The 13,985-nt window shown below is 37.7% G+C and overlaps 1 protein-coding gene across 1 annotated transcript in view; it reads right to left on the bottom strand.

Moving 5' to 3' along the window:
* DNM3 (dynamin 3) overlaps positions 1 to 13,985 on the bottom strand; it is a 533,769-nt gene that overhangs the window by 33,823 nt on the left and 485,961 nt on the right. The window contains exon 16 of the mRNA XM_081823185.1: positions 1,322 to 1,486. Coding sequence (XP_081679311.1) covers positions 1,322 to 1,486 — 165 coding nt within the window. The remainder of the gene's footprint in view (positions 1 to 1,321; positions 1,487 to 13,985) is intronic.

Genomic DNA, 13,985 nt, shown 5'->3' with positions numbered 1-13,985 from the left:
ACCTTGTTTAATTATGCAAAATCTTGCATGGGAATAGGGTTAAAAACCATGGGTGCTTAGAGCTTCTTCAAGAAGGGTTTCCTTCAAGGGGTTTCTTCCAGGAAACCTTTCTTCAAGGAACGAACACACCATGAACCACAAATAGAATGTCATATTTACAAATACAATTTTGAAAGAAATCTTGAAATATGGACAAAGGCTCTTTATAGTTCTGAAATAGGCAGGCAGCCACATTGGCTTCTTACATTTTTTATAGTACTTCCATATATACTATCTTCTGAAATAAATCCCTAAGCCAGGTACCTTTTCTACGATTCGTATTTTACATATGGAGGAAACGGATGCAAAGAAGTTAACCGATTTGTCTTGAGGTCAACAGAATCTGTAGCAGAACCAGGTGCAGAATATAGGTTTCTCCTGAATTCGAGTGTGTTCAGTAACTGTGCCAGCTAATTTATATGTGTTACAAGCAAATGCTCATAATATATCATCGATTTAAATAAAAGGTATCCCGAGAAGACAGCTAGAACTAAAAATACTGGTGTATCCTTTTCAAGAATCAGAAAAGCCTGTTATAAAACACTGCATGATAGCCTATCTTATCTAAAAGAAAGTTTCTCCAATAACTTGTGATATTATTTGTACTTTAATAAAGTAGCTGCCAAAAGAACCGAACTAGATCATGTAATTTAAGTATCATATCCTGACTACTGTAAAGTAACCATGAAAAGGGAGGGATTCTGTACACTCCAGATCAACTGAGGGTTCGTCTAGCAGGCACTTTAAGATCTGTGGCAATATCACCATTACCAGAAAAGAGAAGTTGACTGACTCTGAATCCAAGGGGATAGGGCAAAAAGCCACTTCCCGGGTGAAAATAGCATTCCGTAGTTTTTAGAAAGTGAAAATAATCATATCAACGTATGTTATGTGTTTGTGTGTAGACAAGAATAAATATTTTTTGCTTTTAATCTCAAAGGCTAGGAGCTGGGGCATCTGGTTTTATTGCTGGCTTTGCAATTAACTCACACCCTGAGCACAGCTGCAGTATTTTTGCTCTGCTTTCTTGTGAGCAAATGCACACTCTTCAGGAGCAGATAGGCAATAGGGAATTCCACAGTACTGTGGCTGTAAGTTTCATGTTGGCTTCCCTAAATTCTTTCACTGGTCAGTCACTTGTCACTTGTAATAGAAAATGAGGAATCTGGGTAATAGGTATTCAACCATCCAGAAAATATCACAAAGAAGCTGGTGAGAATATGAGCAGTTTCCACACTAAGACGGGTTAGAAGTTAAAATGAGACAGTTTATAATCACTTACATTATTGATCATAAGGTGCATTATTGTTTTTGGAATTAGATCTCGGATACATTTGTTGATGATAGACATGTAGGAGTCTACGAGGTTGCGGATGGTCTCCACTTGCCTCTCCAATTGTGGGTCCATGGAAAAGTTTTCTGCTTGGCCATTCTCATCATTTTCAGTCTAACAGAAAGGAAAGAAAACATGAATTATTTCACATTCGTTCAGAAGAAAAAAAATACCATACATTATCAGATGATCAACTTCTGCTCACTCTGTTTGGAGTTCTATCACTAGATGGTTAACATCTTTATCTTAAACATACCCATTAATTCTGAAAAGGGATCAGAACCAGGCAGTTATTCCTCTACTTTTAGCAACCCACAACCTAGGGGAAGCAACTTTCTGAGCGAATGCCGGGATGAATAACCAGATAAAGAGTGCACCTAACAACATACCTCTAGAGAACAATCTAATCTTCAGCCATTTACAAGCTGGCCAAAGAACTGAATCCAAGCAAATGATGCAGATGTAAACCTCTGGGACGGGTCTCCAGGGATTCTATAGATTAGAAATAACCTTGGTGTTGTTCTGGAACTCCTAGGTCTGTTCTGGAATGGATCAGCATTTGGATCAGCCCAGGTTTTAAAACTAAATCTCCTAGGCCTGGCCTGGAGCCAAAATAAGAGATATAGAGAATAATTCATCTTTCCATGCACTTGCTGGAATTTGTTCTGTAAATTCATGCTTCTGTCATCACTACTAAAGGCTGGCTCCATTGTGGAAAACTTACAATTTTAACTTCCAACTTGTTATTCTTTGAATAAAACAGAACACATCTATACACAAAGAATTTATTTGTGCAACATGAGAGAAGCATCTGTTTTCTATACTACGGGACTTGAGTTAATTAATTTTGGCTTATCCACCAGAGGCTGGGCTGGAATGGCATCTTCATCATTAAGGGCTGACCTATTGGCTTGGCATTGAAATCAATTTAGAACAAATGGTCTCCATTTCAAGTCAGGTTGAACCATCTAAGCCCCAGAACATGATACAAATACTGTTAGTGGTCTGGCTACTTTCTAACATTTGGAAAGATTTAATTACAAATGCAAAAAAAGGGGGGGGGATAATTTATTGCTTCCATTGTAGACATGAAGTACTTTTCCTTGGAAATGTACATACTTTGATCTGCCAGGTTTTCAATCATCCTATCAGTTTTAGGCAAAGCCCTGTGCTTAAATGGATCTATAAATGACAAACTTTTCCTTTGAATCAATATGCATGTGTGAAAGGCATATTTGTAGGCCTACAAAGTCAATAATAACAAAGAGAGAAATAGGTCCTAGTCATTTATATAGGCTTCTCTTGCTCAGAAATATCCAATACTTTTTAAAAATATTAAAATAATGTGCTCACTCTAAAACACAACAGTCATTGTTGTGAGACCATGAGAGTATGGCCCCATGCTTCAGGGCGACAGTTTGAGGACATTTCTGAGGCATCTTCCAGCTACTCCAGCAAGGTAGAGGAAGTTTCAAAAAGGGCAGTTGTTTGAAATGGTCTTTGGTCACTGAGAGAAAGAACTAAATCAAGTCTTCTGTAGTAAAGAACTACTTTTATTCTTAATTGGTGATATACAAGCACAATAGGATCTAGGACAAATGGGTATAAAGCTGAAGCCATAAAGTGGTAGGTAGAGGGAAGGTAAGCCACAGCAGTGAAAAAACAATCATGTTTCCAAACTCCTTCCTAGGGTATAAAAACCACTTCAAATGTGTTCCATGCTGAGCCCAAGTTGTAAGTCAGCAGTAACTGCAATGTCGTTTTAAGGATTATGTATTTGAAAGTGAAAACTTCAGGTTCAAATTCAGGCTCTATTGTTACTGGTTGTGTGGCCACACTTAAGTTACTTGATGTAATTTAAACTCAGCTTCCCTATCTTTAAAACAGGGATACACGTCCCTGGTGAGCTTGTGGAAGCTAAAGGAGATAACACATAGGAGATGACCTAGCCAAGGGCCTCAATAAATGTTAGCTGCTTTCTTTCCTTTCTGAATATTCATGGAATAAGAGAGAGCTGCTTGACTCTCAACATACACTATGAAAATTTAAGGTGAAAACTTTGTGCATAAAACATTTTCAATTCAAGCAATATAAAAATGGCAAGTGTATTTTTTTTTAACATCTCCACGTTTTCCTTTGAATCAATACGCATGTGTGAAAGGCATATTTGTAGGCCTACGAAGTCTGCCTGGACCCTCCTCCTCCCACCCGTGAAGATCTTTCATCTTTCAGAACCTTCTGGACAAGCTCCTGATGGCCCCCCGACCCCATCGCTCCCCCCCTTTGTACTTCCTCTGTGTCTTGTGTTCACTTTTTTTAAATATCCAGCCTCAGTTTACGCTCCTCTCCTATTAGATTCTGGTGTCTTGTTTCTCTCCCTTCTCAGCACCCAGCACAGAGCTTGATGCACGGGAGAAGGAGTTAACAACACCACAAGGGGTTTACGTAAATCAAGGAAGCTGCTCTGGTGCATTCAGGGGTTCCAAGTGTGCCTGCCTACATGTCAGAGACACTGGAGACCAGAGAAACCCCAGGGTGGTGAGTTAGGACCCATGACTACTTGATAACAGTGAGAATGATAAAATGATTATGAAATATTGTATACAAATGAGAACAGATGACCGACAGCTTTGGGAGGAAAACAGCTTTTATACAAAGCGACATAAACCTCCATAATGGATAAAATACAGTTCAGTTTGTCTCTCTGATCTGAAATACACTGCGGTTTTGTTATGGTATTTAACAGTCGGGGGCGATGACATTTCAGTATCAATATTCCACCTGTCCCAGGAACACTTATTGAGCACTTGCTGTGTTCTAGGTAATCTGCTAAGCACTTTGCGTAGAAGATCCACACCACAACCTTGTTATTGTCAACCCACAGAAGAGCATGTTGAAATTTGTTCAGTAAGTGTAAGATGCATACAATTTTAACAAATTTCTTTTTCTTCCATAAGTATAAAAAAATCAAGTATTATGAAACAGTGAAACATTCATAAAACATCAAGTCAGTTTCATAGATAAAATAAATGTAGAAAGAGTTTCCAGGAAAAGATGTCATTGAAATATTGCTATTTGTAAAAAAAAAAAAAAAAAGATTGAAACAAAAGAGAAAAGCAGAGTAAACAGTATTTTTAAAAGAACCTCCAGAAATATAAAACACCAAGAAATTATACCATGATCTGCATGTTTACATAGAAACACTTAATTTTCCCATTTCACACTACTTTTAACATTTAGCCTTACTTTACTTTTTGCTTATCAAAACATGCAAAAGACATTCACTTTCACTTTTAAAAACCAGATGCAAATAATAAGGAAAGTGTCAGAGTGAATGGAGCACACCGAATGGATTAATTCTCAACACACACACACACACACACACACACACACACGCATACACACAAGAAGTATTCCAGAGTAATCCGTAAAACAATTTGAAGTTCTCTTTAGCTTTTGGAAATAATATGTGGTCACATGCAAACTTTAACTACTCAGATAATACCATGGACGTGACGGGGAGTCACAGAATTCAGAATGCAAATTGAATTTCTTTTCTGATTTTAGAAAGATAGCAGAAATACTTGCCTTTTCTAATATAGCTAAGATAAATGGGGGAAATATGCATAGATGGACTTTTTCTTTAAACTGAGTAATTTCAGAGAGCAAATGTTCCCTTTTCTCTGACCCAGTTCTAACCAAATTCTCTGTCGTGTTTTTTTCTGTATGTATACTGTGTATGACTATGTATTTTTTCTTTGTTTAAATTATAGGATTGCAATAGAATTCTTTGCAGTCTAAGCACTGAAGTGACAGCTGTTTATCATTATCCTCATCAAGGGAATGTAAAATAAAAATAGTAATTTGTCTCTGATCTTTGAGGCAAAAAAGAATGGTCTGCAAACATTTAACCTTTTATGTGCAGGTTCATTGATGCTGTTTACAAAATGTGAATAATATTGTGAAAACCAGCTTTCTTCTGAAAATACAATGGACAGGCCTTCCTATTGCAATTTTGTTCACAAACAGCTTTTGTGAAATCTAATGCAACTTAAACAATGAAAAATAACAACTCAGCACTGTAAATGGTTTATAACAATACTGTAATTTTCTTTCTTATGAAACTATTTGCACGGTATTCAAGAACCAGTCTGTTTTACAACATTTTAATTTAAAAGATTTCTCCTAGAGACTTAATACTTTAATAGGTGAGAGGACGAAATAGCCAAATCAGAAGTAATTCCCACCATACCTTAAAGCAACCATTATAGGAGATCTGGGCTTGATGGGGGATGTCTATTTTTCATGTGTTTTGTTTTCATCTCTTTTCTTTCCTTAAATTTCTTTTTTTTTAAGATTTTATTTATTTGAGAGAGAGAGAGCACCAAAGCGGGGTGAGGGGCAGAGGGAGAAGCAGGCTCCTGGCTGAGCAAGGAGCCTGATGTGGGGCTCGATTCCAGGACCCTGGGATCATGACTTGAGCTGAAGGCAGATGCTTAACAGACTGAGCCGCCCAGGTGCCCTCTTTCCTTAAATTTCTTATTGAATTATGTCATAGGCTTCTTGGAGGATCACTGAAACCATCTACATAAGATTATTTTCTTAAGGTGACTGCAGCTCTTTAAAAGTGGAACAACAGAAATGCAAAGTATCCTGGCAAAAATACATACATAAACATACTAGCTAATTGGTGGGGGGAGGTTTGCTGCATCTCTTCTCACCAATGGAGAGCAATGCACTACAACCTACAGATCTACACAAGTGATTTTTCCAGATAAGCAACACTTGCCCCTTTCTAAGCACCTTATTATTATCATACAATTTCTCCACTACCTTAAACAAACAGTAAAAAAATATCATTTAACTTTCTCTTAGTGAATCAGGTCATCATTATGAAAATAGTGTTACCACGGTAACGCAGCTTTGAATTTTCCAGCCCCACATTATGAAGAATGTCTCACTGAAAACCTTTTCCCACTTTCAGTTATGTACTTCTTCTAATTTGCAGAGGCTAATTAGAGGCTAATTTGCAGAGGCAGGCAACCAACTTGTAAAAAAACCAAAAAACAAAAAACAAAAACTATGGAAGAAATGTGCTCCAGAAAGCCTTTGAGAGGAGTAGAGATTGTAGTCTGCTGCCTTGGGACGGGTATTTCATTAATTAATTAAAAAAATAGTTGTTTAGTGTCTCAGGTGAACTGTGAGGGGTACAAAGGAAGTTGAAAAACTTTGGTACTTTGGTGAGCTTCTCCTCTGGCAGGGAGGATGCAGGGTGGGATGAGTCAGTGAGTCCGAGGATGAGCTCAAGCACGGTAGGCTTCAAGGAGAATCCTTAGGGTTGGCCACACTAGAGACGAACCTTACGAGTTGGGTGAGATTTCAGACTGACACTGGGGGAACATGCTCATTGTTCTATCCTTAGGACTTAGCCCATTGCCCTATATGTAGCAGGAGCTTCATAAATATGTGGAATATTTGAAGACAAAGACTCACCCAGGCCATCTCCTGAGGGATTAGGTTTCTGTTTCAGACGGAACCTAAGAGACTGAGCTCCAGGTAACTGAGGTGTTGCTAAGATGGTAAATGTGAGTAATTGCTTGGATTGCTAGGACGGAGCTTTCCATGCTGAGCTCCTAGTCTAGGCAGGATAAATAACGATCTACATTCAGAATGATGTCAGTTGATGTAAAGATATGATGGCTCTGTCTAAGGATGTCTACAGATTGGAGCCGCGACTATACTTACGAGCTGGCATCTACTTACGTCTCCAATCGGCGAGAAACGTCCATAATACAGGACAAAACACTGAATCCCCCCTGATCCTGTGAGCAGTTACCCACTGGACAGAGCAGGCAGGACCCAACTTTGTCTGCTTCTGTCATTTTCACCACTATTCTTCCTTCTTCCTTTACCTGCTACTACCCTTTTTATTCTCCCTACAGCTCTTGTTCTCCTTTCATCGCCACACTGCATCATAATGAGCATTATAAAACTATGTAAGATTAATGTGAAATTAATCAGCCGTTTAAACAAAACCCACATAGGATTTGAAAGATATGTACTTGACTCAAAACAATAACAACAAACCTATGTCAATGGGTGGCTCTTTTTTTTAATGTAGCTCTTTTTTTTCTAACTCTCACTCAGCCCAATAGCTGCGAACAGTCTGTGTGGGGCCAGCGTATGCCTATGTCTCTAATAAACAACTTGAATGATGACAGCAATGACTAAGGAGGATCTGGAGGAGTAAGGGGAAGGAGGGTTTCCCTCATATAACTGACAGTCACTGCATTTGTATTTAAGATGCACTGAAACACTAGCCTTTATCTGCAACTGTAAAAACAAATGTGGATATGAGGATTCTTAGAGAAATTTGAAAACTTATGTACTCTGTCCTGAGGTCGTCCTAGAAGTTCAAGTAATTTCTTTTTTTTTTAAAAGATTTTATTTATTTATTTGAGAGAGACAGAGATAGCGAGAGACAGCACACGTGGGGAGGAGAGGGAGAAGCAGGCTCCCCGAGGAGCAGGGAGCCCGAAATGGGGCTCAATCCCAGGACCCTGAGATCATGACCTGAGCCGAAGGCAGATGCTTAACTGACTGAGCCACCCAGGTGCCCCGAAGTTATAGTAATTCCGATCTAGTTTTTAATCTATCTAAAGTCCTATATTGCTTTATATTAACAGGTAGGTTTATGAATATGTAATATTCATATATTTTAAACACATTATCAAACATTGCTATTTAAACAGTCTTGAGAATTTTTTCTAAACTTATGAATATTTATTTTTGGAAAATTTTAATCTTTATATACTGAGTTTGCTTGCCACAGCATAACAACCCTTTGTCCAAACAATAAACGGTCTAAGCAGAACAATTTAAACCGTTTCTTTAAAAACAACCACTGGCCTCACCACCTTTTTTGGTTTCAGATAATATTAGTAATTTTAAAAGGGCCAAAATTAATTTTCAAGTATCGACTCTTGGCAAAAATATCTGTTTAAAATTTAACTTTGTTAAAAAAAAAAACCCTTTTTATAAAGAGAACTAGAATTAGAATCAACTGATACAAATTTCCTTTTTAGTGAAAAAAAAAAATCACAACATTTCTTTGGAGTAGCAAAACAGGAAACATAATATTTCCAAAGAAAAATTTCCAGAAAATAGGATCAAACACAATAGGGTAAACATAAAAACAATTTGTGATGGTTAATTTTATGTGTCAACTTGAGTTGGTACCCAGATACATGGTGCAAACCTTATTCTGGGTATTTCTGTGAGAGTATTTTTGAATGAGATTCATACTTAAATTGGTAGACTCTGAGTAAGGCAGATTGTTCTCCATAATGTGGGTGGGCCTTATCCAATCAGTTAAAGACCTGAATAGAACAAAAAGACTGTCTCTCCCCAGCAAAAGATAATTCTCCTGCCGACTGCCTTCAGACTTCATCTGCAATATGGCTCTTTCTTGTCCTACAGAAGACTGCCTTTGGACTTGAACTGAAACACTGGCTCTCCTGGGTCTGCAGCCTGCCAGTTCACCCTGCAGATTTTGGACTTGCCAGTCTCGATAATTATGTGAGCCAATTCCACATAAAAAATCATTTATCTATCTATCTATCTATCTATCTATCTATCTATCTATCTATCTGTCCTTGAGCACGTGCACACACACATATCCTATTGATTCTGTTTCTCAGGAGAACCCTGACTAATACATACACAGTCTCACTATAGATCATAAAACAGTATGTGATTCAATGTTACATTGCTTAGTGGAGCTCACAGGTGCTGTAAGAGTTCAGAGAAGCAGAGAATCAGGAAGGGCTGTGATGGGAAGTAACACTGGTCCAACTCTAATGATTCACCTTTACTTCACAGCCTTCTCTAAGGAAGAGAGAGAGAGTCAAAACTAATCCATCTTTAGTCTCTCCAGTCTATCACAAGGTCTTGCTATGCCTCCCCTGTGGGTAGACTAAAGATAACTTTGGATAGCCTCCTCTCTCCCACTCTCAGTTCTGTTGGTTGGAGCCCTGATGGGGCTGCAGAGGTCAGGCTGAGCCACTCTCTCTGCCCATCCAGCCTAACCTCTGTGATGATGGAGGTGGCATGTGACCACGCAAAGCCCATCACGGCACATTTGTCAGAACTATTAGGAAGAAGCTTCCTTTCATTTAGGAATGACAACTTTCTAAGAAGTAAGCCTGTAGGCAAGGCGGTCTCAGAGTGAAGAGGAGTCAAACCTGCCTGCAAATGGCATCAACAAAGAGAACGGCAGAGTTGAGAGACGGTGAGAGGTGGATGTTTGAAGACATTATTCTAGTGTATGGATCTGGCTGCAACAGACCTGTCTCTGGTTTGTGCAGTTACACCGGCCAGTAAACAGTTTTTTTGTTTTGTGTTTTTTTTGTTGTTGTTGTGTTTTAAAAGTTGGTTTCGTTAGACTTTAAGTTCTCTTGCCCCTATCCTAAAGAGTTCAGATGAATAAATCACTTATTCAGGATGTTCTCTCAACCTAAAGCTTTGTCTTCCAACTCTACCTCTAACCCCCTTCGTGGTTAACGCATCTGGCGCATCTCTGAATCTGCTGCTGAAATACAGCTCCTCTTCTCCCTGTATCTGAACAATTGGCCTATACTTCTCAACCTTTGTCATGTATCTCAATTAGGTGTAGACATGTCCATTTCCCTAGCCAAAATGAAAGCTTCTTGAGATAGATAATCCTTCAAAGTGAAGTGCAAATACAATATCCCTTGCTTTACATGCAAAAACTTCTTATAACAAAAGAATGCAATGGATTAAAAACACACAAGGGTAAAACTGTGGGTAGAGTCATGACTTGTTGCACAAGTAGAGAAACGAAATGACGAAGCTTTTAAAGAAGTAGCTATAGTCAAGGGTTTTACATCTCTCCAGGCTCCCCTGAACATTGTCGTTGATAAAGCTGTCATCTGGATTTAACTGCAGAATTCCCCAAAGGCCTCAAGATAACTTTTTCAGCCATCCCTACACGTGAATTAGTGCGTACACCTTTGTCAGGCATTCCTGACATGCCAGGGCCCAATGGCCTTACCAGATGATCCAGATAAAGAATCTATAAACTGTTCTAGAAAATTTAGGTTCATTTCTGTTAAAAGGAGAGATTAAAGTAAAATCAGAACCAATTTGCCAAGTTGAGCTGCTGTAAATCTCCTGTTCCCAATCTTTAAAGATAGAACATTTCTGGTGATCACAATGGACCACGTCTGTCTGGGCCACCAAACAGACAGTACGTGCCCTAGAACTGGAAAGGTACTTCTAAAGCTGTCCCAAATAGAACTTCTGTCTCTGTAAATACTTGTTCCCAATTAAGAGAGAAACTAAAATGTAGAGGACTTTGTCTCAAGGTAGGTAAACCTCCAGTGTGCAGAAAATAGAAATTCATGAAGATGATAATAATACAATATACTGGAGATGCTAAAAATTCTGATATTGAAAATTTGATGGATTCCATGGAGCTCTATATGCCAGAAGTAATAGCCATCGTGTCTGTAGTTTATTTTCTTTTGTTACTTCTCTCTATTCATTTCCTGAAATTGTGTGTATTGCCTGCCTCACAATATGGAGGAAATAATATACAGAAAACAAAACTTTCTTTGCTTCACCTTGATCATGATGTTTGCTTCAAATTTTGCCTACTCCTCACAGAGTGGTAAAAACTAACAAAGGCAAGATTGCTCAAAGATCAGCAACTTATGGCAGCATTTATAATAAAAATTAAAACTATTCTAAGGTAAATTTGATAGGGGCAATTATTATTAGAAGAAAATCTGTAGCATTTTAAAATTTATATATATGAGATTGCACTGAGGGCTGTGTTAATAAGGTTTGTAAAAATGGCTTGAGGTATAAGAGAAAAAGCTGAAGTGGTTTCTTAAAAACTTTCTTTCCCTAGACTGTTTTTAAAGTAGTTTAGAAGCAGAAATCAGACTATAACCACTAATAAACACTGATGAGATTACAATTTCAAATAATGCTTTTTATGACCAGATCAAGATGTTCCTTTATAGAATAACAAGGTAACTTTAGATTGGATATGTAAATATTGCTAAGAAAACATATTACTGCATGTATTCACAATTTCCCCCAAATTTCTTTTTTCCTAACCATGGCTTCAGAATTCTTAGAAATGTTATTATTAGTGAGTACTATAATATCCCCCCTGCCAATTGTTTATGTCTACTCAATTCATATAAATACTTTCAAATTAAAATAGGTATAATGATTTCTGAATTAAAGAGTAAAACCTCTTTGAAATTATCATCATGAAGTTTCATTCTACATTGGTGGCCAAAGGCATCAAAAAAGAAATGTGACAACATTATCCATCTAATTCAATACAATTTCTAGCAGTATTCCACAATCACTTATAAAATATCTGGGAATATACAAAAAATGGAAAACACAAGATACGAATTTTTAGAGGGCTCAAGACTGGAATGCACATGGCTTAAAGGAAGCATTTAAAGATAGCTTTATGCAACATCAAGATGGTATGTGTGATTAAAATTTAAAGGGTATTAAAATAAATCAATGAAACAATTCTGGATGGCAATTCCTACCATTTCAACAGAACTCTTGTCTCATTTAATTATATCTTCCATATTCCTGTAAGTAACATACTCTACTAAGTCTGTAGGAGAACCCCCAAATCAAAGAAACTATAAGGAAAATACCTGGATCAAACACACATTTGTAGCATTCCTCAAATACAATAAAAAAAAAATCTACCTGACTCTAGTAGGTTACCCCACGTTCCCAAACCACTTCAGTTTGAGCAACAATTTAGAATAGCAATTAAGAGTATGAAGTATGGAATCAGATGAACTATATTCGTATCTTGTTTCTGTCATTAATTAGCTTTGTGACTTTAGTGAAATTAAAGTTAAGAAGTCAGTCAGCCTCGCTAGGCCTTAATCTCTGTGCCATATGAGGGGGTAATATTAGCATCTTAAACATTTTATAGGGCAGGGCAGGTGTAGAGACCAAATCATTGACAAGGCACTCAAGCACAGTGCCTGACATATAGTGAGTGCTCACCAGAAGTTAATTGTTTGTATTGCTTGAGATAATTGATGTTTTAAATGACATAAATGACTTAAATGAGTTTACAAAATTCATAAATACGAGCTTGGTTAAAAAAAAAATTCAAAAGGTCCCTTGCAAACTTTTTCTTTGAGAGTGTTTTCTGAAACAGAGAAAGAAATTGGGCCACAGTCTTACCAATAAATATCTGTGGCCTTATGGCACTAAATACACCAGGTCCTTCACTGCCTACCTGAGTATAAGAAGCACTGACTTAATCTCTAGAGGCCCTTTCAGCTCTAACGTTCTATGACCGTAAGAAAAGGAAGGTGCATTTAAGCTTAATATAAGCAGTCAGAGCCATTCAGAAATATCATGTAACTGGGGAGCACCCATTTACTACAAGAATTCCAGCAAAATCTTCTGGACATGCTGGAAAAAAAACTACAGCTACAATGAGCAAGAGGGTGAGCTAAAACTGATGACTTTCTAAGAATCCTTCCAAAGATTTAGTGATTCAATAATGTGTCAAAAACACAGACACAGTCCCTTCCTTTAGCTCTAAAATCACTAGGCTGTCAAGGAAGACAGGTAGATCTGCTAGTCAAAAGAGAAAAACAATAGCTTTATCTGTAATATTTCTAGGAAAAGACAAAACAATTAATGGTCAACAATTTTTAAATGCATTCAGATACACCATGTCAGTTGGTCCTCAAAACAATCTTATGGGACAGAAGCACATGAGGGAATAAAGGATGTGATAGAGTGAGACCACTTGGTTCCACTACTTACTAACTCTGGGAACTTGGGGAGGTTAATTAATCTCTGTGTACTTCAGTTTTCTGTCAAACAGAGTAATAACTGTACCTATTATAATTATTACCTTTCAAGGGTTATTGTGCAGAGGAAGTAAATGGCTCATGTAGACATTCAGAAGAGTGCCTGGCACATAACAAACACTCAATAAAGGTCAGCCATTACTATTATTTTTCTTTAGGAAGAGGGAATGAAAGCACAGAGAGGGCAAGGGATGTGCCTGAAGGTCTTAAAGATAGTAAGACTGAATCAGGACCCTGACCTAACTTGCCTTGTGTACACTTCCTGCTCTTTATACACCACCCCACTGCTTTCCCTCATTAACCATACCTCAGTAGAACTGAGTACTAAAAGTGAAATTAAGTAGAAAGTGAAAAATTTTTAAAAATTAGAACTTTTTCTTACTCCTCCAACAGGTGATGCTCCAGTGTTTTAACATTCCAAAGAAATCAAACACAGCACTGTCCAGTAGAAATAAAACACAAGCCACATTTCTGTAGCCATGTCAGATAAAGCCAGTGAAATGCCTTTTAATAATGTCTCATTTAAGCAGACATATCCAAAATATTATCACTTAAAGAAATACTATCATTTTTACAAAAGTAGGGATCCGAAGGGGTACGTGCACCCCGATGTTTATAGCAGCAATGTCCACAATAGCCAAACTGTGGAAAGAGCCAAGATGTCCATCGACAGATGACTGGATAAAGAAGATGTGGTATATATATACAAT

Source organism: Leptonychotes weddellii, chromosome 6 (genome assembly GCF_054177405.1).
Source record: "Leptonychotes weddellii isolate Sample4059 chromosome 6, ASM5417740v2, whole genome shotgun sequence".
NCBI classification, from domain to species: Eukaryota; Metazoa; Chordata; class Mammalia; order Carnivora; family Phocidae; genus Leptonychotes; species Leptonychotes weddellii.
This window is presented reverse-complemented; position numbering and strand designations above follow the sequence as displayed.